General features: G+C 36.7%; 1 protein-coding gene across 12 annotated transcripts in view; it reads right to left on the minus strand.

Annotated features, from left to right (window-relative positions):
• PSD3 (pleckstrin and Sec7 domain containing 3) overlaps positions 1-24,421 on the minus strand; it is a 674,493-nt gene that overhangs the window by 75,684 nt on the left and 574,388 nt on the right. For all 12 annotated transcript variants that reach the window (XM_064368706.1, XM_012435239.3, XM_064368707.1 and 9 more), the window contains one exon: positions 19,193-19,386. In XM_064368706.1, coding sequence (XP_064224776.1) covers positions 19,193-19,386 — 194 coding nt within the window. The remainder of the gene's footprint in view (positions 1-19,192; positions 19,387-24,421) is intronic.

Here is a 24,421-nt window from a genome sequence, read left to right on the forward strand (position 1 = left end):
ACCCCGTGCCCCCAGCCCCTGATGAAATTCCGCCTTCAAGCCTAAAACAGCAGGAAGGATGAAAAACCGGACTGTCGGTCCTGGATGAAGCCCTTCCCCCACCCCACTGATTCTTTCTCAATAATGCCCACCTGCACATTGGGTGGAGGGGGTGGGGCCTTGGGAAGTTCTTGCTGTTTCTAGTGGGGAGGAGCCTGACCTCTCCTGTTACTGTGTGGTAAGGTGGAATTTAATCAGTGAGATGGAAAGACTGTTAGCAGGACTCTATCTCACTTTGCTGAGTTATATTTCCATTTTCCTTTTTGCCCAATAAATTCCACTCCTCACCCTTTAATGTGTCCGCGAGCCTAATCTTTCCTGGTCATGTGACAAGAATGTGTTTTTTTTTTTCCTGCAACACTAGAGTCACAGAAATATTTTTTGGATCTTGATTAATTATACCTCACATTGTTCCTCTCCCAGATACCATGACTTGGCCCCCTTCACTTCTGTTAGGATTTTGCTCAAATGTTATCTGTGAAATATACAAAATGGCATCACTATAGTTCAGTTTCTAAAGCAGAAGCCATTCTCAGGACTGCCTGCACCACTGGCTACCTTGCAAAATAACCCTGTACCTTGCCTTGAATATTTGAAGTGCACCTAACCACCACAACCACAATATCCTGAAAAACAGCTGAATTTCACCAGCACTGCAACTCCTAAACAACAACAATAAATAAACTATGGACTTATGCTAAGCTGGTTGCCTCTACCAATGATAATTCTTTCTGAACAACTTATGTAATTACCTTTAGCTTCATTTGAAAAACCCACACTTGCTTTGGAACACAATGTGGCTTCTAGCCACATCTGTGTCTCCTGAATTGTAATTCCTAAGAGCCCAATAAGTCTTGTCTTACTGCATCTCAGTCTGGTTTGTTGTTTCCTCTCGGTTGACATCCCACATTCAGGGGTTTCCTCTAATCACTCTCTGCAACATAGCACCTGCACACATCCTTCAGTATTTCCTAACCTTGACTTTATTTTTCTTTGGGTCATTTAACACTTGTATGAATTATCATATAGTTTTTATTCAGCTTCCCAGCATTAGAATGAAATATTGAAGGCAAGTACTTTGGCTTGTTGCTGTGTCCACAGAGCAGATTAACCCCTTCTCCCCCACTCCCCCGCCCCCAAAATCAGATATTCTAAACATCAGATGGCCTGATTCGATCAATACTACAGGGAGTACTTTTTTTTAAAGTGCTTAATCTTTTAGGTAAAACTCAGGCTGCTTAAAGAGAAAAGAGGTAGAATAAAATTTTAGTAGATTATTCCAATAAGACATTCAATATGGGAATAAGATAGCAGTAAATACCCAGGCTCAAAAGGAACAAATAAGGCTCAATAAGTTACTGTGGGTTTTCATAGATTAATTAAAGAATGAAGATTTGTGATAAGTGACTTCAAAATTCTAGTAAATAAATGACATTTCATAATTTTTTTTTCTTTTGAGACAGGGTCTTTCTCTGTCAACCAGGCTGGAGTGCGTGGGACGATCACTGCTCACTGCAGCCTTTAAATGCTGGGCTCAAGCAATGCTCCCACCTCAGCCTCCCAAGTAACTGGGACTATAGGTATGCACCATCATTCCTAGCTCTTTTTTTTTTTTTTTTTTTTTTTTTTGGTTTTCATAGAAACAGGGTCTTGCTGTGTTGCTCAGGCTGGTCTCGAACTGCTGGGCTCAAGCCATTCTCCTGCCTCAGCCTCCCAGTGTTGAGATTAAGGGGTGAACTACTGCACAGGCCTCATAATTCTTATAAATTATATCTGACTAAAGAAATATGCTGGAGAACTTACTGTTTTTAATTACCACTTCTAAAAGCTGGGCATAACAAAAAGTTCCTGAAATTCAATAACTTCATTTATGTGAAAAGTGTGAACACTGATCAATAAAATCAAGCATACTATAATTTTTTTCATAATATCTAGAGCAATTTGTAGACCTCCTTATAAAACTTTTAAGAGCCAAGTGTTGAAATAAATGTAAGGTTAAATCACTGTAGTCCAGCAGAGAAGGGCAGGTAACTGCTGAATCAGACAAGTAGGTTTATCAAGCGACACCAAATCAGGTTTCCTCAACTTCAGAAGCACCATAGATGTCAGGGAAGAACAGAGCCCAAAACATGGCTGAGCATGCATTTCTACAAGTAGCAATTCAAATAAGCTACTGTAATTGTAAAACAGCCCCAAGGCCCACTGGCACCTTTAAAATGCCTCTGGGCAAATGTAGCTGAAGGTCAATAAAAAAAATTCAGAGTGGCTGACGAGCAGCCTCCAGACAGAATCTGCTCTCCAATGAGTATGAGAGCAGCCTGATTTGCTTTTCCCCAACCTAGGAGCTCCAAAAATGACTCAAGCTCTTCTTTCTGATATGTGTTCCTGGCCCTCAATACAGGGCAAGGGCTCTGGCTTACCACTCACGTGGAGGAGCCAGAAAACAGTCTTCATGCTATTCCATGAGGACCTCTTAGCTTTTCCCAACTCAGACCACGTTTCTTCCATTTATCAGATGTCCAGTGCACTCAAGTGCTCTCCAATGAAGAAAACCAAAATACATGAACCTACATTTCTTTGACATATTTTAGAATGGCCCTCTGAAGGGCCTGCAAACAGAAGTCGCTCTGCAAAGCTATCTTTTGTGGGGGAGATTTGCATCTGCAGAGAGAATCTGTATTGATGCAGCCAGGCATTCTGTGAGGCCTTCCCTGTCTGGATCTGGGAAAGATTAATTGAGGGTATGTTATTTTTAAGGGTCTGAAAGAAATATTCACCATATATTCTCTCTTTCTCCTCATGCCTAGGTTTTACTACCTACTTGTGAGGTTTCATTTACACAACAGAAACACCTCTGGTAGCCAGGCTTCATCTTCCTCTCTTATCATAATCTGTTTTGATCCAAATCCCCATTCCTTCTGTAACATCACTTATAAGGTAAAAGCTTCTGTACTCCATTGAGGGTCGTATAATCAATCTATGATTTTCCCTTGTGTGCTTGTTAATAAATATGTATACCTTTTCTCCAATTAATCTGCCTTTGATGAGTTAATTTTTCAGTGAACGTTCAGAGGGCGATGGGGAAGTTTTTTCCTGGATGGCCCCTATAATATATAACCTTCTAATCATTTTACTATGTACACAGATGCTAAACAAACTGAGATATACTTGTTGATTTTCAGCTTTTCTACTGGCCGGGAATTGTTGCTCACACCTGTAATCCCTGCACTTTGGGAGTCCGAGGTGGGTGCATCACCTAAGGTCAGGAGTTTGAGACCAGCCTGACCAATACGGTGAAACCCCGTGTCTACTAAAAATACAAAAATTAGCTGGGCATGGTGACGGGCACCTGTAATTCCAGCTACTCGGGAGGCTGAGGCAGGAAAATTGCTTGAACCCAGGAGGTGGAGGTTGCAGTGAGCTGAGATTGCACCATTGCACTCCAGCCTGGGCAACGAGAGTGAAACTCTGTCTCAAAAAACAAACCAAAAAAACTTTTCTATTTATATATCATATGTTGTAAGCCCATAATAAAATTCTAAGCCTCCTACTGCCTGAATGAACCCTACTCTTTGCAAAGGAGATTCCAAAGGAACTTGAAAAGCCAGTTTAGGCCGTGATAGAAAAGGGGTGTTGGACATGCCTCATTGTGCCCTTTCCCTTTGGAGTTTATGTACAACTGACCAGCACTAACATTAAAATGGAGATCTTGAGACTGAAAAAACAGATTAGTAGCAATAAGATACCAAATTTCAACCTGACTCTAGTGTAGCATCACATGTTGGATAGCAGGCCCTAAAGGAAATCAAAGTATTTTACCCCAAAATGCATTTTCTTTGACATATTTTGAAATGGCTCTACAAAGCTGTCCCTAGTGGGGGAAATCAGCATTTTATACAGAATCTCCTTCCCTTGTTCTATCTTTTCTGGAGAGTCCAACATCCTTGAAGGTCCAATAAGAGACATTTGTCATATATTCTCTCTGAAGTCTATTATTTAGAGACTTCATCTACATAACAAGAACCTTGGCTTGCACCCCACTGTTGGGAAAAGCTGCAAAGGAGAAAGCACTTACAGATTGCCTACATAAATTGATTATGAGTAACATATAAACATGGAACAACAAACTGTGGGAGGCTGCAGGAGGCCTCTGAGGAGGAAGCCCTCTCCATGCCCCATGTTCTGGTGCAGGGTGACCTAGGCTCTCTTACCATAAACATTGCACTCAAGGACTAAAACCCCTTTGTAGCACTATGATGTAGCCAGACTTGTAGGCTCCTTGTAAGGCCCACGTTCCATCAGCTGTACATAGATAATAAGCTAAAGATAACCACATGTTCTTGTTTCGTGAAACTCCCAAGCCACCACTGTTATCAATCCTTAGGATGACACACCAGTTCCTGCTCAATGATTCACTTCCGGCTCACTGATTCATTCCACCATCACTCTACCCCTACCCTATAGATCAAAGTGATTGTAATCAATAAATCAATAAATAATATAGATGATCAGAGCTCGGGGCCTTCACTGTTTCCTCCAGAGTAATAAAGTGATGGCCCACTGGTCCCACTTTTAATTTTTTCTCAGTCCTTTGTTGCCACCGAACTCGGGGTATCCATGGGTGATGTAGGGCTGGCTCCCTACATTCTGGTGTCCAATGTGGGGCTCATGGATCCCTACATTCTGGTGCACCAACGTGTGGGGCTCATGGATTCTCTACACCCCACCACCCGCTCAACTTAACTCAAATATTTATTTATGCTGACTATAACTCTTCAGTTAAGCTTAACTCTTTCAACCAATTGCCAATCAGGAAATTTTGAATCCATCTATGACCTGGAAGCTGCCACTTCCTGACGTCCCATCTTTCCAGGCTGAATCAATGTGTGCCTTATATGTGTTGATTTATGTCTTTGCCTGTAACTTTGGTCTCCTAAAAATGTATACAGGCTATAACCCATCCACCTTGGGTACATGTTCTCAGGTCATCCTGAGGCTATGTCATGGGCCATAGTCACTTATATTTGACTCAGAATAAGCCTCTTCAATTATTTTACAGAGTTTGGCTTTTGTTTTGTCAACAATACCATTTTTGTCAACAATATCATTTAAAAAAGTGACTGAAATGATGAAAGTATATTGCTGTATATTTTACTTATTAAATATTTTATTAACAATTAAACTGTTTCTAAAATGATGTTATTTTTCTATGTACCAGGCAGTGTGCTATACACCCTAACAGGTGTTAGCTACATTTGATTGCTCTCACCTGAAGGTTTTTGCTTTTTTCGTCTTCTGATGGAATATTCTTTGCTTTTCTTTTTGTGAGACAGAGTCTTGCTGTTGCCCAGGTTGGAGTACGGTGGTGCAATCATGGCTCACTGCAGAATTAACCTCCTGGCCTCAAGCAATCCTCCCACCTCAGCCCTCGGAGTAGCTGGGTCTAGGGGCGTATGCTACCAGATCAGGCTTTTTGTTCTTTTATTTTGTAGAGATGGGGTCCTACTATGTTGCTCAGGCTGTGGTGGAATACACTTATCCATGACCTTTGTGTCCAAAGATTTTAGGAACCTTCCTTTTGTAATTCAGTTCTCAGCTGAGGAACAACTAATCAGGCATATCCTTTATCTCTGCTCCTCACCAAGAGTATTACTGGCATACTACTTGAGCTCAAAGTGTTTTTTAAAAAATAAATCAATGACCTTTCTTGTTTCAAAGCTCAAATTCTTAAGTCAGTACTATCTAGTGTAAACAAACAAACAGACAAAAAATCCTAAACCCTCCAACCAAGTGAATGAACTCCCCTCTTGGCCAAAAGAAACCTAAACAACTGAATTCCTGCCATAATGGGAGGTGAGGTCAGATGTACCTCCTTATATCCACTTCCTTTTCAAGTTCAGGCCCTACTATCCAGCATTAAGGTTACAATAGAGATCCTTAAGACTGATCAAAACAGACTGTGTGTGGTAATAAGATACCAGATTAGAAACAAGACCTAAGGCCAGCCGGGTGTGGTGGCTCACACCTGTAATTCCACGATTTTGGGAGGCTGAAGTTGGGTGCATCACCTGAGGTCAGGAGTTTGAGACCAGCCTGACCAACATGGTGAAACCCATCTTTATTAAAAATACAAAATTAGCTGGGCATGGTGGCATGTGCCTGTAATCCCAGCCACTTGGGAGGCTGAGGCAGAATTGCTTGAAACTGAGAGGCAGAGGTTGCAGTGAGCTGAAATCGTGCCATTGAACTCCAGCCTGGGCAACAAGAATGAAAAACTCCATCTCAAAAGAAAAAAGACCTAAGGCGATGTGGCCATGTGAGCAAGGGTGAAGTCACACCCTAACCACAAAATTCTATTACACGGATTTTTATTTACCTAGTATAATGTGGCCTATTTCCCAACCTGACTCTGTTATAGCATCACATAGCAGATAGCAGACTCTGAAAGAAATAAGAATATTTTACCCCAAAATAAATTTCTTTGACATATTTTGAAATGACCCTCCAAAGCAGTCCTTTGTGGGGAAAATTTACATCTTTGGAGAATCGCCATTAATGCAGCCTGGCCTTCCCTTTCTAGGCCTTTCCCAAATGGAAGAGAGATTAGCTGAGAGCCTTACACCTCTAAATTCTGAAAAGAGGCATTTATAGTCTGTTTTCTCTGAGGGCTGCCACCCATGAGGCTTCATCTACATTAGAAAGGCCTTGGTTCCCACAACTTCCTCAACTCAAGCATTCCTGTCTACTGACTCCAAGTCTTCAGACAATAGCTTAAGTCTCTCAACCAATGAACAATCAGCAATCCCTAAAACCCACCTATGACTTGTAAGCCCCCATTTCAAGATGCCCACTTTTTTGGGCTGAACCAATGGACACCTTCCACGTATTGATTTATGTCTTTGCCTGTATCTCATCTCCCTAAAATGTATAAAACCAAACTGTAACCTGCTGGCTTGAAACTACTTACTCAAGGGATCTAGGGTTTGTGATTTTTTTTCCCCAGGCTGTGGTCACTCACACTGGCTCAGAATAAACCTCTTTAAGATATTTTATGGAGTTTGGAGGGCCAGGCATGGTGGCTCTGGAATTACATGCCTGTGATTCCAGCACTTTGGAAGGCCAAGGTGGGTGGATCACTTCAGCCCAGGAGGTTGAGACCAGCCTGGGCAACATGTCACAACCCTGTCTCTATAAAAAATACAAAAATCAGTGGGGTGTGGTAGCAATTGCCTGTGGTCCTAGCTACTTGGGAGGCTGAGGTGGGAGGATTGCTTGAGCTTGGGAGGTGGAGGTTGCAGTGAGCCGAGATCATACCGCTGCACTATAGCCTGTGTGACAAAGCAAGGCCCTGTCTCCACAAAAGAAAAAAAGAGAAAAAATTTTGCAGAGTTTTATATTTCCATTAACATTAGTGAAAACATCTTTTACATATAAATTATCCCCATGATTAATTCCTTTAGGAAACGAGTATGGTATTTTTAATTTCAAATTTTCATCAGATTATTGAAGAATTTGACACACTGCATTAAATTACCACAACACGGATGCAAGAATTATTATTTTCTTTCTCCTAAATGTTAATTAAACCCAAATGATAAACAGAATGAGTCAGCAGTGAAAGTAGAATAACCTCTAAAAATCACATGTACCATGAAAACTGTACATTTCTCTTTCAGAAAAATACTTCGGAGATTCTAAACACAGATTTTTTTGGTGCTATAACATTGGCAGTTCATATTCCATTATTCCTAGTCAATAGTATTGCTTCTGGCCAGGCGTGGTGGCTAACACATGTAATCCCAGTACTTTGGGAGGCTGAGGTGGACGGATCAGGAGTTTGAGTCCAGCCTGGCCAAAACAGCAAAACCCCATCTCTACTAAAAATACAAAAATTAACAAGGCATGGTGGCACACACCTGTAGTCCCTGCTACTTGGGAGGCTGAGGTAGGAGAATTGCTTGAACCCGGGAGGTGGAGGTTGTAGTGAGCTGAGATCGCACCATTGCACTCCGGCCTGGGCAACAGAGCAAGACACTGTCTCAAAAAAATAAAAAGAGTTTTGCTTCTGAGGAGAATGATGTCAGGGGGACCTCTTTTAACCAACTTTATTGCTGGAAAGCATGGATTTTAAAGACATGAGCCATCAATATGGAACGTAAAAACCTAGAACTTAATCTTTCAGTCAAAATTTTGAATTGTTAATGGAGTATATCCTATCTAAAACAGATACTATTCCATCAAAACTAGAGTGTTACGTGATTAAGTGCTCCTGCACGTTCGCATGGCTTTCCTCACACTGCTGCTATTTGGTCGGCCTTGTGTTAACATCTTAAAATGCTCCACTGCTCCATCACACACCCTGCTGCCAGAGAACAGCCAAGTGCGAAGGGCAGGGAAAATCTTAGCCTACTTTGAAAATGATTGCTTGGCTCTCTAACAGGAGGACACACTGTCTTATGGAAAAAAAAATTCCACTTTTATTATCTCTTAATTATAGTGTCGCTGTTCCCAATGTTACACAATAGCAAAGAATTCTGCCTGCATTACCATTATAAACTATTTTCAGAATGTATGACTCAGAATAATGTCTGCTTTCTCAAATTTGACATGTGAGACTAAATTTTCTAAACTTTTGATGACAGCCAAGTGTGTAAATCCCTCTAAAGTGAGTGAACCTCTCCAACCTTGTCAAGGTGCTCCACAGCACTCCTTACATCCACTGTATTTACCATGAGATTGAACATATGAACCACACATAGTTCTCACCTCCTTAAATGGCAACGAATATTTCAATATTTCAAATTCAGAACTAATCTTAGGGCTTTACAATGACTTAAAAATCTACAAAAGAATGTGGTTAAAATATTTTAAAATTATTAAAGTGACATGTCCACACAATTAGCCTCTCTTGATTCATTTCTTCCCAACTCCTCTTTTTACTAAAAAATCTTGCCGATTTTACTAAAAAAATCTTTCGAAACAAATTACTTTTTAACATTTGTACTACTTCTCCCACTTGTTAAGTGTCATTATATCTCTAAACAATATGCTTCTACCACTATGTCATAAAAGGTTGTAAACACACTCTCAGTTTTCTGCTGTGACAGATGAGAATTTAACAAACTTACCTATCCATTCCATCTTCCCAATACACTTATACAGCTTTTATTTGTATCTGTATTGATTACGTCTGTAGTTTTATGGAGCATAACATTAGCATCATGATTTTAGTGAAACATTTTTCCCCAGCTTTAGTAAGGTGTTATTGACAAAAATTGTACGTAAGTATACAAATTGAAGTTTTGATATATATATGAATTGTGAAATAATTATCACAATCAAGCTAATTAATATACCTTTTACTTCACATAGTTGCCACCTTCTTATGTATTTATTTGACAAATAATAACTGACATTATTCCTTGTTTCCTTATTACAGGCAGCATCTTCTGACTTCTTCTCTGTAAGAGGAACTTAACGGATCTCGCTCCCTGCTCGCTCTTAGTTCTATCCAGTTTTGCTTCCCACCTTCTATCAGCTGTACTCTTAGAGGGTCAAATTCACAATATTTATATCTTAATGTGTACCACAATTAAATCTGTAATAACCAAAATTCTATTATGCTAAGATTTAAAATTATTAATTATGCTGTAATGATGGCGATCACAAAGACATTTTTTCTTTTCAATTTTTATTTAAACACTTTTTTGTAGAGATGGGCTTTAACCATACGGCCCAGGCTGGTCTCAAACTCCTGGGCTCAAGCGATTCTCCCGCCTTAGCCTTCCAAAGTGCTGAGATTACAGGCATGAGCCATCCTGCCTGGTCAACGTTTGCTCTTGCTACTAATTTTTGTTTCTTGGGTTTTCTAATAGTTATTTTCCTTGTGTAGATTTTAAGAAAAACATCCTTACATGTTTCTAAATTTTCTATGCAATCAGATGTTCTGCTGAGTTTAAAAAATTTTTATTACAGGTCAGGAGCGGTGGCTTATGCCTGTAATCCCAGCACTTTGGGAGGCCAAGGCGGAAGGATTGCTTGAGGCCAAGAGTTCAAGACCAGTCTGGGCAATATAGTGAGACCACCCATCTCCACATGAAAAAAAAAGAAAGAAAAAGGAAAAGAAAAATTAGCTGGGCATGGTGGTACATGTCTGTAGTCCCACCTTCTTGGGTGCCTGAGGTGGGAGGACTGCTTGAGCCCAGATGTTTGAGGCTGCAGTGAGCTATGATAACATATACCACTGTACTACAGCCTGGGTTACTGAGTGAGACCTCATCTAAAAAAATATATATATATTGTAAAACATATAAGACTTCAAAAGGTTATCAAGAATAATGTAGTAGGTATACATGTACTACCACCAAATGTAAAAAATACACATTATCAATATAGTTAAACCACTGGGTACTTGCCACTGACTGCCTGTTATTCTCCTTTCTAGAAGTAATAACCATTCTATATTTAATGTTTTCAATATATGAATGTATTCTTACTACAACAGTATTGTTTTGCATGCTTTCAAATGTTATCTTATGTGCAGATTCTTCTGCAAGCTGCTTTTTTCATTCAAGATTACCATTGGTGAGATTCACCCATGTTGATATGTGGAACTCTAGTTCCTTCCTTTTCACTGTTACATAGTATTGAATTATATGGATATACGAAATCCATTCAATCTCTTATTAATGGACATTTAAGTTTTAAAATTTTTGAGCTATTATAATGTTGCTATAAACATGACTTCTGTAAAATTAACAGTTTTTGTAGACACACACACACACACACACACACACACACGACTGAGATTAAGAATAAACATTTCCAATTTTATTACTGCCAACTGCTTTCCAAAATACAAATGATACCACTAATACTTTTGGAGGGTGGAAGAGAGCCCATTGCTCCAAACCCTTGCCAACATTTGGTATTCTTTTAATTTTCGTTAAGGTAACATGTGAAATGACATTTCACTATATGTTTAGTGAATATCCTTGATTATCAATAAGGCTGAATATGTCTTCATATATGTACTGGTCGTTTGAGTTTTGTTTTCTGAGCAGGGCCTCTTCAAGTTTTTGCCCATTTTTCTACTGAGTTGTCTTTTTTCTAATTAATTTAAAATTTCTTTATAAATATTATCATGGATCCTAGTCCTTTATTAGTAATATGCTACAAGTATCTTCTCTTAACCTGTGGATTGTCTTCTATTTTTATATACAATTTTAATATAAAGTCTTTACTTTTAGTGTAATTATATGTGTCAATATTTTCTTTTACTGTTTTTGTAAATATATATGTATGCATATGTGGAGACAAGATCTTGCTATTTTTCCCAGTCTGGTTTTGAATTCCTGTTCTCAAGTGATCGTCCTGTCTTGGCCTCCAAAAGTATTGGGATTACAGGCATAAGCCACTGTACCCAGCTGTTTTTGTAAATCTTAAGAATTCACTTTCTACCCAAGGTCATGAAGTTATTGCCTCACATGTTCTTCTAAAAATCCTAGAAACTTGTTTCTCAAATTTTTATCATTAATCTATCTGAAGCTGATTTTTGTGCTAGAACTTAGATGGGGGAATACACACACACACACACACACACACACACACACACACACACTTCTCAGCATAAATTACAGAAGCATTTATGCTTCCAATTATCTGACTTACTTTCTATATCATACATCAAATTTTTATAAACACTGGAGACTGCTGTTTCTGGGTTCTCTTTTCCAATCCATCATCCTAAACTATGTCTTGTTATCTGGAAAAATGTCAACATGGCGCTACTATACTTCTCCCCCTTGATTAATATATGAGGAGGTTTGGTATAAGGCTATAGGGAGCTGTGAAAACTATGGTCAACCAGAAAATGCCTAAGTCCATCCAATTCAATGTTTAAAAAGCACTGCATTGGTCAAGTAAAAGAAATGTTCAAACTTCAATGCCCCTAGCTTGAGACCTCTAGTTATCTAAATACATGCTACACAGTGACAGACTGTCCTACACCACAAAAAATGCAGAATTTAAACATTCTATAAGCATATTTTCTCATTGGAATTGCTTTTAACAATATGCTACAATTAGTTTTGTATAATCAGATTTTTGTTCCACCAGATATACTATCATTCTATACTACATCCTTGGTTAAGATACTTAAAATAAGTCTCTTCATCTATAAAATAGGGACAATAATAATATCTGCTTTATAGTACAAAGATTAAATGAATTAATGCATGAAATGCTTAGGATAAAGCTCTAATATTTAGCAATCATTTAATTATCACCATTATTATTATATAGATGATTTATATTTTGGGTACCTTGTTTCCAGTCCCTTTCTTGATTTTCACATGTATCTTACATCAGATTGAGAAAACTAAGAGCTTATATTGAATTTTGTTTTTTATTCTATCTGACAAAATCCAGAAGATGCATTTTGTTTTCCAAATTTAACTTTTCAAAGCTTTGCCTTAATGTCAGATTTAACAGGTCTTGGTAAACATATATACTGCTAAGAGAGGTACAATAATTTGTCTCCTAGAGGCAGAATTTCTGAATTGAGTATAACCTTAAAAGGCAAAAAATAAAGAAAACCTTTAAGGTTTAAAAAATATTAATAATTATGGATGCAATCTGACAAACTGAATCTTTAGAGTTAATTAAAAAAAAAGACACCAAATCTTGAGTCAAATAAATGGTCCCTTTGGGTCAGGTTTATCAGCATTTAAGAGAAAATAATCTTTCCATACGGCTTTGATTCAAGTCTTCACTTATTAAACACTTTTTGTAAAATTTGTTATCCGAGCACCTGGTGTTTACATACATGTACAAATGTAATACAGATCTAGGTATAGTGACCATGCTTAATCAAAATAAGTACTTAGAAAATAAATATTTACTTTTTATGTCCAAAAAGCAGCATGCAGGATTCTCAGAATTATTTGGAGCTCCTATTCCAGGAAAGTTCCACTGTTGTTTTAATGTTTTTCTATGTAATGTAAATAAAAAGTGATGTGTTTCATAGCATGTTATCTGTAAGTCCTTACTATAAAACATATCTCTAATTTGTTTATAGTGATCATCTCTCAAAAGAGGAAGGCAAAAACACTCAGAAACAATTGAGGCATTCCGGTAGATTTCCAAGGAGTAGAAACCGAACACTTAGATAAACCCATTCAGCCAGACATGACTGAAAATCCAACAAATGAGGTTGAGGGGAAGAGAAGATTGGACAGGAAGGAAACAAAACCTTTTCTGCATCTCCAAGTATATAACTAAACAGTATGCTTTTACCTGAATGCTTAGAATTCCTTATTAGTTTCATAGCTCAGTAAATATGAAGGTCTTAAAGCAGGAAGTAACTGGAAAGACATTTCTTAACAAAAGGGATCATAAATCAGCTTAGTTCTACTTATGCCCATGAAACAGTAACTGCTACAGAAACTGCCCTACTATAACTTTAAAAAAGACTGTATATATATATGAAACAGAAGTTTTTAGAAATTTCAAAACAGACAACACTGGATTATGATTCTGAAGAGAAAGAAACAAATGAGGTAAGACTAGCTTACTGCTTACAGAAAGTGTCTCAGTTTCAATAGTGGAAGAGGGTACCTAAACAGAGTCTGGGAGTCATGCTGAGTTGAGGAGATAAAAAAGCAGTTTAGTGATGCTCAGAGGGCTAGAATTTGTAAAGCCTGATAAAAGAGAGGAGAGAATTACAAAAACAGATAGCTCTGAAGACCTGCAGAGGTATCCTCTGATCTTGGCTGTAGCATCCATCTTAGCACAAGTGAAAATAAATAACTCGAGGCATAAGAAAAATAATGTAGTGGGATCAACAATTTCAAGAGCTCACACATGGCTAAGAAGAGTTTATGTTTTCATCAGCCAGAATGCATAGACTTTGTAATACATGGTGCATTGGAAAGAGGCTGAAGAAGAGTAAGAATGCCTTATTAGTGGAAATAAGTAAGTCCCAGAATAAAGACTGCTCTGGATCCACCAGAACAAAGGATAAAGGCAAGCCTCTAAAGAGTTTAGTTAATCTACAAGTTACTTACCTGCACACCAGGAGAAAATCCAAATTTTTAAAAAATGAATACAACTAAAAGCAGCACCTGAAAAATGGAAAATTCACAATGTCTGGCACTCAAATAAAAATTACAACGAACGCAAAGAAAAAGGAAAGAAAAAACGACTAAAGCCTGCTGAAAAAAATTAATGCAACAGTTGCAGAAATGACAGAAAGCAAGGGAATCAAAGAAAAGAACCTTAAAAATGCAATTATAAACAGAAAAAATATATTCAAGGACATTATAAAAAACACCAACCTGATGAGGAGAGAAATGGAGGATATAAAATAGACCGCAGTTGAACTTCAAAGATAAACACACTGTTTATGAAATGAAAAATGAAGTAAATGAAGAATAAAAATTATCAAAATCAAGTAATGAAAGGACAAAGAGTCAAAAATATTAGAAAGAGCTTCAGTAAACCCTTCAGATAGCACTGAGTATCATACAGGAAACAAGTCCCATAAAAGGAGTGGGTGCTTTAGGAAATAATGGCTAAAAAAAAAAAAATGAATCTATAAATCCAAGAACCCCAAAAACACCAAATAAGGAAAACACAAAGAAAATCACACTAAGGCATCTCATAATAAAACAGATGAAAGCTAGAGATAGAAAAGTCTTGAAAGCATTCATAGTCAGGGGAAAAAGCCATCTTAGGTACAGAGGAACAAAGATAAGAATGATAGCAGGCTTTTTTGTCTGAAATCCTGCAGGGCAGGGAAAAATGAAACATCATCTTTAAAGTACTGAAAGGAAAAAAAAAACTTGCTAAAGAATTCTGTACCCAGTGAATATAAATTTCTAAAATTAAGGTGAAAATAAAGATATTTTCATACTGATGAAACATGTGAAAAATTCCTGACAGCAGGTATGTGGGGGTAAAAGTAAAGAAAGGTTTCTGTTTAAAGCAAAAATATTAACAATGAACTACTGTAAGTTTTAGAACATAAAATTAAAATACAGGACAACATCACAAAGGCTAGGAAAAGATAAGGAGAATTAACCTGACATAAGGGCCTCAAACTATACATGAAGCAGTACAATTTGAAGGTGAACTGTGACAAGTTAAAAATGTATACTGTAAACCTTGCAGCAAACACTAAAATAATTCAAGAGGTACAGCAAATAGGCCAATAGTGACAAAAAACAGAATCACTCACAAGAAACAATCCTACACAAGAAAGGAAAAGAACAGATGGCATAAATAAAAACCAACAGTAAAACAGCAGATTTAAAGTCAACTATACCAATAACTACTATAAATGTAAATGGTATAAGCACTTTAATTAAAAGGCAGATATTGTGATTTAGAATAAAAAGCAAGACACACCAATATTCCATATAACAGAAAGCAATTTTAAGATACAATCATAAATTAACAATATAAAGCTAGAAAAAAAATTTGTAGAACATGCAAAAACTAAAAAGGAAACTAAAGTGGCTATATTAATATTAGAGAAAGTAAACTTTAAAATAAGAAATATAACCAGGGGTGAGGAACATCATTTCATGACAAAAGTGTCAAATCATCAAGAAGACATAATATACATAGGTGTAAGGGATGCAAAATGGCATAGAAACTTTAGAAATTTCTTATAAAGTTAAACATATATTTAGCATATGGTGCAGGAATCTTACTCGTTTACTCCTAGGTAACCTCTGAAAAGAAATGAAAACATATGTACATGTAAAAAAAAAAACTTGTAAATGAAAGTCCATAGTGGCTTTATTTATAATAGCTTAATATTGGAAACAATCCAAACGTTCACCTGATGAATCAGTAAACTGTGGGATATCCAAATAATGAAATACTTATTAAGAAATAAGAAGAGAGAAACTTAATTCACACAACACCTAACACTATACACGAATCTGCAAAGAATAACACTAAGTGAATGAAGCCAGTCACAAAACAGTCCTATGATTCCACTTATTGCAATTTTAGAAAAGGCATAAGTATAGGGCCCAAAGACAGATAATTGTCTGTTATAACTGTCATAGGCTGGGAGTAAGAGGAGAAGCAATTACTGTAAAAAGTACAATTAGGGCCAGGCGTGGTGGCTCACGCCTGTAATCCTAGCACTTTGGGAGGCCAAGGTGGGTGGATCACCTGAGGTCAGGAGTTCAAGACCAGCCTGGCCATAATGGTGAAACCCCATCTTTAAAAAAAAAAAAAAAAAAAAAAGTACAATTAAACTTTTTTGGGTAATGGAAATGTTATTTATCTTAATTGTGTTGATGGTTATATAACTGTATACATTTTACAAAACTCAAACTATATACTCTGGTGAATTTTAGTTTCTGTAAATTATTAGAAATCATGCACCTTCTATATTATAAGGCTGAATTATCTGCCAACATTAATGTGATTTGGAAACCATGGGCAATTGGAATGGGGATATCCAGGAAGAGCCTGAGGAATTAAAGGCAGCTGAAACCTCCAGGCTCCTCCTGATTGCCCCATGAAAAATAGAGGTTAAAAGTCTTCCACTGATAAAGCAATTAACAGGAAAAAAGCCTGGAGATGGGCATTGTCTTAACTGACCCATATTTTTCCCCTTTGTTCTGAGGGAGGAACAGAGATAGAAACACAAGCAGAGGCAGTTTCCTTTGGAAAACAGGAAGAACTTCCTAAATTGCTACAAAGACAAAGCCCCATGACACTTAAAACTTCCTTAACCAACCAGAAATTCTCAAGATAGTTAACTAAGGCTTTAAAGAAGATATACTGGCAGAAAAACTTCTAGCCTTGTACAAGGTGTCTGTGATGTCTCAACTGCTAAGCAATCCTCAGGTACTGCTAAGCAATCCTCAGGTTCTGAATCTATATTCATATGTACTAGGCTGCTGAGGGAGAAGAGCTTCTACCAGCAGAATCCTCCAATAAAGGTGGTTTCCTGGGCTACTTGGTCCAGGAAAACAATGGACAGACAAAATTTCATCAGTAGAACCTGGGGACTTTGGAATAAACTAACCAATTAAGTCAACCCATTGCTATAAAGTGAGTCAATAAAAAGATGCTCACATGGGTTAACTTTGGTATCCCTGTCTAGCAGGATGTAGTATATACTTTGAGTAAGTGACAGCTGTTATACTTCTTTTTGTCTTTTCTTTAATTGGAATTATTCATTTTTTTTTTGTTCTCCAGTACTTCATGTGAGTTATGTCAGATACAGTCAGCCCTCCACGTCTGTGGGTTCTGCATCTGTGGATTTAACCAATGATGGACGGAAAATATTTCCTCCAAAATTTTGTCTGTACTGAATACGTACAGACATTTTTCCTTGTCATTATTCCCCAAGGAATACAACATAACAACTATTTCCATAGTGTTAGGTATTATAAGTAATCTAGAGATAGTTTAAAGTATGTGGGAGGATATGCATCAGTTATATGCAAATACTATGCCATTTTATATCAGGGACTTGAGTGTCCTTGGATTTTGGTACCTGTGAGAGGTCCTGGAATAAATCCCCTACAGATATTAAGGGACAACTGTATTTTCATACTTTTCCCTTAGCCTATAGATTGAAGAGCCATCCATACCTGACTGAGGGGAATGAACACAATCAGTAAATCTTAGCCTTGGAAACAGAAGCTGCAGCAGGACAGGTATGTTACAGAGACACGGTATATTTGTGATTGTAAAAGGAAAACTGCAATGTTTGGCAAAAGCATTATTCAATGTATGAAGAAGGGTGTATGTGCATACTGGAAAGAAATAGATGGGTATCTAATACTTTGTGTGACAAGAACTCCCATTCTCTGAGGCAAGTATTTCATTCCTCTTGCCATTGCAAGCAAGTGGGAGCTGTCAATCATAAAATTCCATCCTATCAGTGATACAAATCAGAATCCTGTCCTAGAACAGACTGAGTTAGAAGTTAGGGAAGAAGAAGAATCCTCTTCAGTGTCAAAATTAAACACATGATCTACAGTGCTGCTAATAATCATGTATAAAGGACCTCATTCCAAAGAATAATGCTGACACACAAAATCATGCAGAGACAGAAATGGAGTGTACATCCTGGTGACAGTCCATTTTCATTTTCAGGTGTGCCCTTTTTCTAACACAGAGTGACTTGCTGTCACTTACAACTATATGAACTCTGACACAATGTTGTGAAATAAAATTAAGAAGTCTAGAAACCTAGTAACAAGATGCACAGAAAATATGGTGGGTGGAGTCTTAAAGATCTTGGGAACATTAAGAAATTTGTTCATCATTGCTAAGTCCATGTCAAAGCCACTCCACTGCAATGTTTCTCTCAACTGCAAGCTAATAGAATATGCTAACACATTAAGGAAAAAGATCCAGCCACAGATAGAAACAGTGGTACTATCAGTCTCTTCACCCCAAAGATAATTCTGAGCAACATGCCATCTTACCTTACTCTGTTCAACTATATCAAATTGCCACTTCACTTTGCAAAGATTATTCTAACTATGTTAGCATGCTCCATTCCTCTCAAACTCCTAACATCATCATCTATCAAGATAATCATGCCTCATACTTCACAGAGATATCAGAAGCCTTCAATTTCCCCAAACTAATTATATAATGCTCTCCTACATCTCACCAGTCCACTTAATTAAAGGTCAGTCATTCCACATATGCGCTGGATATGAATTCCCTCCCTCCACCTTTGTCTCTGGGATCTCATACCATTAATTTTTCTATGCTCTGCAAATTTAACCTTTCCCTCAACCACCAGAAATGTAAACCTCATGAAGACAGAAACCTTGTCCATCTTGCTCACCACTATATTTCTGGTGCCTGGTATGGTAGGTAGTCAGTATTATTTGTAGAAGCCATGACTAAATAAATGAATGAAAGGCTAGAAAATGAATAAACTGTAAGATGTTTTCCATTTCTAAAGTTCTATGATTCTGCTAAGAGAAGATCAGGTGCCACACTGGATATTTAATTTAGGGTTAGAGGCTTTATCAAATTTCAATAATATGTCTATAGATAAACATAATTTTCTTCATCCTTGACTTTCAGATAAATTTACTTTAAATTTTGAGCATAGAGATGAAATAAATGAGATAGAAAATGACAACACGATGCTTACTCTTCTTTCCATCCATATCTGCATGGATTTTCCGAGCCAAGAATCCACTTTTGTACACAGCAGCATTTGGATCATGAGGAATGTCCAAAAATGGGTTGGTTGTACTTCCAATACGACTGATGGTCTTTGGATGTGTTCCATTAGCTTTCTCATCAGTACCTTCTGAGGGAGACTTTTTTTTCTCTTCATCATCTCTAAAAGGGAGAAAGCACAAAGACTAAGTCAAGCACCTACCATAATAGTCAAAGAAAAAGATTACTTACCATAAAAAACTATGTTGTATTCCAATGGTCTATCACTTTTTATAAGCACCACCATGATAATAGCCACCATTTGTTAAATGTCTATGTGCCAGGTATTAATGATCACGGTAATATCTTATAAGACTGATATTAATATCCTCTATTACCAATAAGGAAATAAATAAATGAGTTTAAATAAATATCCAATGCCAGATTTACTAATGAAGAGATAATAAAAATATGATCATAAAATCTCTAAAATCTGATCTTTTCACCCATTACAATGCTTTTATATTTGTCTTCTTTTAAACAAGTGGGATTTTATTGGCAGGAATCATGATTTTGACTTATGTATTTCTACAGGGTCTAATATAGAACTAGGTATACAGAAAACAGCAAAAGTGTTAGAGTGAGCCCAATGGATAATAGTAAACAGTATCTCCCAAATAACCAGTCTAGCTCCTAATATTAAACCCCCACGCAAAGCTATTATGAATTAGAATGGGGGTGCCATGCACAGTGCTTTGGCATGTCACAGCTGCTACTTTCTCAACCACCATAAAAGTAGTCCCCAGCGTCTATTGTTTCTAACTTTATGTCCATGTGTACTCAATGTTTAGCTTCCACTTACAAGTGAGAATGTGCAGTATTTGGTTTTCTGTTCCTGAATTAATTCACTTAGAATAATGGCCTACAGCTGCATCCTCATTGCTGCAAAAGACATGATTTCATTCTTTTTCTATAGCTGCATAGTATTCCATGGTGTTTATGTACCACATTTTTTCTATCCAATTCATCATTGAAGGCACCTAGATTAATTCCATGATTTTGCTACTGTGAATAGGTCTGCAATAAACATATGAGTGGATGTTTTTTTTTTTTGGTGGAATGATTTATTTTCCTTTAGATATATAAACAGTAATGGGATTGTGGGGTTGAACGGTAGTTCTTTTTTACATATTCTAAGAAAGTACTTAAAAACTGCTTTCCACAGTAGCTGGACTAATTTGCATTCTCACCAATGTATAAGTTTTCCCTTTTCTCTGCAGTCTCACCAGCATGTTATTATTATTATTTTTAATAACAGTCATTCTGACTGGTGTGAGATGGTATCAAATTGTGATTTTGATTTGTATTTCTCCAACGATTAGTAATTTTGGGTATTTTTTCATATGTTTATTGGCCATTTGTATATTTTGAGAAGAGTCTGTTCATGTCCTTTGCCCACTCTTTTAGTGGGGTTGGTTTTTTTGCTTGAATTGTTTAAGTTCCTTATAGATGCTGGATAGTAGACCTTTGTCAGATTCATAGTTTGCCAATAACCAAAACATATTTTAAATATATCACAAAACTGAAACTGCTTGATAATGATGGTGATCTGAGAAAAACAGCTTTTTCTTCTTTATTGGTATTTTATCAGTAATTGTGAGATATGTGAAAATAAAATTGGATTCTCATAAGAAATTGATATTTTACTTTTATTTTTGAAAGAAGTTTAGATTTGTGAAGGATAGAATTCCCCTATGCCCAGCATTCTCCAAATGTTGACATATATTAATAACTCTAGTAAAAAGTTTCAAAACTAAAAAATTAACATAAGTTCAATACTATGAATTAAACGCGACTTTATTTGGATTTCACCAGTTTAGCATTTTTTTTTCCTAGTCTAGGATCCTATCCATGATCTCACAGTGCATTCTGTCATCATGTCTTCCAGTTCATATCAGTTCCTTAGTATTTCCTTGTCCTTTACGACCTTGACACTTTGAAGAGTATTGGTCAGTTATCTTGTGGAATCTTCTCAGTTCAGGTTTTTTTGATGTTTTCTCATGACTGAATTGAGGTTATGCATTTTTGGGGAAAGATTTCACATAGATGATGCACCCTTCTCAATGCATTAGGTTCAGGGGACAAGTTTTATTACTGGTTATAATTAACCATGATCATTTGGTTAAGGTAGTATCCCACATGTTTCTCTACTGTAAAGTTACTATTTAGCTTTGTAAGTGTTTTGGGGGAGATACCTTGCAACTATGCAAATATTCTAATTCTCCTTTACCCAGTAACTTTTACATTCATTAGGGGATCTTGTAACAACTATTATTATGGTGTTTTAATGGTTCCCTCATTTATTCTACATTATTAATTGAAATTCTTCTGTATGTATGGACAAGTGGATATTTGTTTTATTCTTTAGATTATAATCAAATATTATTGTTATTTAATTTGTTGCTCAAATTGTTCCAGCTTTGGCCATTGGGTATTATAATAAGGTGTGCTCCTATGTCTTGTGAACATGCCTCATCTTCTAATGTACTTGGTTACTTTCAGGTACCACAAAATGTCTCGAAGCTTATCTTGAATTTTTCTTGTTCTGGCCCTGAAATCAACCACTTTTCCAAGGAGTCTTGGTTCTTCTTACTGGAGAATAGTATTTACAAACCAAATCTAGGGGCTAGGTGTGCTCATTGCTTTAGGGTCCTCTCAATAGACAACACTAGGGAGATATAGTCATGTACCGTATAACAATGTTATGGTCAATGATGGACAGCATACAATATACAACCATGGTCCTGTAAGATTATAATGCAGCCAAAAAAATTCCCATTGTCTAGTATTTACTACAGTACGCCTTTCATTGTTAGAATATCCTACTTCTATTTATTTAAAAAAAAGTTAACTGTAAAACAGGTTAACTGTAAAAGCAGGTCTTTCAGGAGGTATTCCAAGAGAAGGCTTTGCACTATTTACAACAGCAATGACTTGGAACCAACCCAAATGCTGACCAATGATAGACGGGATAAAGAAAATGCGGCACATATGTATCATGGAATACTATGCAGTCATTAAAAAGAATGAGTTCACATTCTTTGCAGGGACACGAATGAAGTTGGAAATCATCCTCAGCAAACTAACACAGAAACGGAAAACCAAACACCACATGTTCTCACTCATAAGTGGGAGTTGAACAACGAGAACATTTGGACACAGGGAAGGGAATATCACATACTGGGGCCTGTTGAGGGTTGGATTGAAGGGGAGGGAGAGCATTAGGAAAAATACCTAATGCACGTGGGTCTTAAAACTTAGATGACAGGTTGATAGGTGCAGCAAACCACTGTGGCACATGTATACCTATGTAACAAACCTGCATGTTCTGCACATGTATCCCAGAACTTAAAGTAAAATAAAATAAAATAAAAAGGCTTTGTTATAATAGGAGAAGATAGCTTCATACATGTTATTGCCCCTGAAGACATTCCAGTGGGACAATATATGAGGTGAAAGACCGTGATATTGATGATCCTGACCTTGTGTAGGCCTACCCTAGTGTGTGCATTTGTGTTCTAATTATTTTTATTATTTAAACTCCAAGCCTATAAAATCTAATGTGTTCTAATTTTTAACAAAAAATTTTCAAAAGTAAAAAAGGCAAAATTTCAAAAATAGAGAAACACATAAAATGAAGATATAAAGAAAATGTTTCTGTATAGCTGTACAATGTGTGTTAAGCTGTTATTACAAAAAAGTTAAAAAATTAACAAGTCTATGAAGTAAAAAATTACAGTATGTTGAAGTTAATTTATAATTAAAGAAAAGCTTTTTAAAAAATAAATTTAGTGTAGCCTAAGCGTACAGTGTTTATAAAGTCTACAGTAGCGTGTAGTAATGTCCTAGGCTTTCAAATTCATTCACCACTCACTCACTCACTGACTCACCCAGAGCAACTTCCAGTTCTGCAAGCTCCATTCATGGTAAAATGCTCTAAACAGGTATACCATTAAAAAAAAATCTTTAATGCCATATTTGTTAGTATTGTTTTTCTTACTGTTGGTTTTCTGTTTAGATATACAAATACCATTGTGCTACAACTGCCTACAGTATTTGGCACAGTAACAAGCTATACAGGATTATAGCCTAGGAGCAATAGGCTATACCATATAGCTTAAGTGCATTGTAGGCTATACTGTATAGGTTTGTGTAAGAACACATAATGTTCACACAATGATGAAATCACCTGATGACGCAGTTCTTAGAACATATCACTTTTATGGAGTGATGCATAACTGTATATATAAGTATACTCATGTGTATACACATAACTATATTTGTGTATCCATTCATCCATCCATCCCAATTAATTCTTATTAACACCACCAAACCTGAGCCAGCACAGGGTTCATTCCAGCCTTCCCCCACTTGCTTATCTGTACTTCTTCAACAGTGAGAAACCTAGCTCTCATGATCATGTGAAATATATTTATTTGTTTAACCCTAGTGAACATATAAAAGAGTTCCAAAATTGCTAGCCTATACCCATGTGAGAAACAAATTTATCTACTAGAGTACAGTGTTGGCGTATTTCTTTTGTCTTACACTGTTTTCCAAAGTTATGGGTCAGTCAGCTCTTATTTTTCTCACTCTCATCTCAACGGTCAGGTGGAAAACACATTCCTTTGTTATAGTCTGAATTCTACTTTGTGTTTATCATATCCTGGCTGCTTTTCTTAAAAAATAAGCATTTTTGAAAATGCATTTCTTGTGATGTTCAGATTTAAGGATTTAGATAATGCATAGAGTCATGTACCCACTACAGTGCCAAACGGAGCAGTCTTATCACCCCCCAAATTCCCTCACATTATTTTTTGGTCAACTCCTCTCTCCCATCAATTCCTGGCAACTGTCTTCCATTCCTATAGTTCTGCCTTTTCCAGAATGGCATATAAAATAGTTTCTTTCATTTGGCAAAATACATTTAAGATTCATCCATATTGTAATGTGAATCAATAGTCTGTTCCCTACTATTGTAGAGTACCATTTCATTTTATGGTCATGCCAGTTTATCTATTCATCTACTGAAAGATATCAAGTTGTTTCTAGTTTCTGTATTTTATTTTTACAATCAAAAACTATTTGTAGCTACAACCAATGGCACAATAAAAATATAAAAAATGATAGGTCTTTTCACAGAGCAGAATCAATCCAG

The sequence above is a fragment of the Aotus nancymaae genome, unplaced genomic scaffold (genome assembly GCF_030222135.1).
Source record: "Aotus nancymaae isolate 86718 unplaced genomic scaffold, 86718_ANA_hifiasm-v0.15.2.pri h1tg000079l, whole genome shotgun sequence".
Classification (NCBI taxonomy): Eukaryota; Metazoa; Chordata; class Mammalia; order Primates; family Aotidae; genus Aotus; species Aotus nancymaae.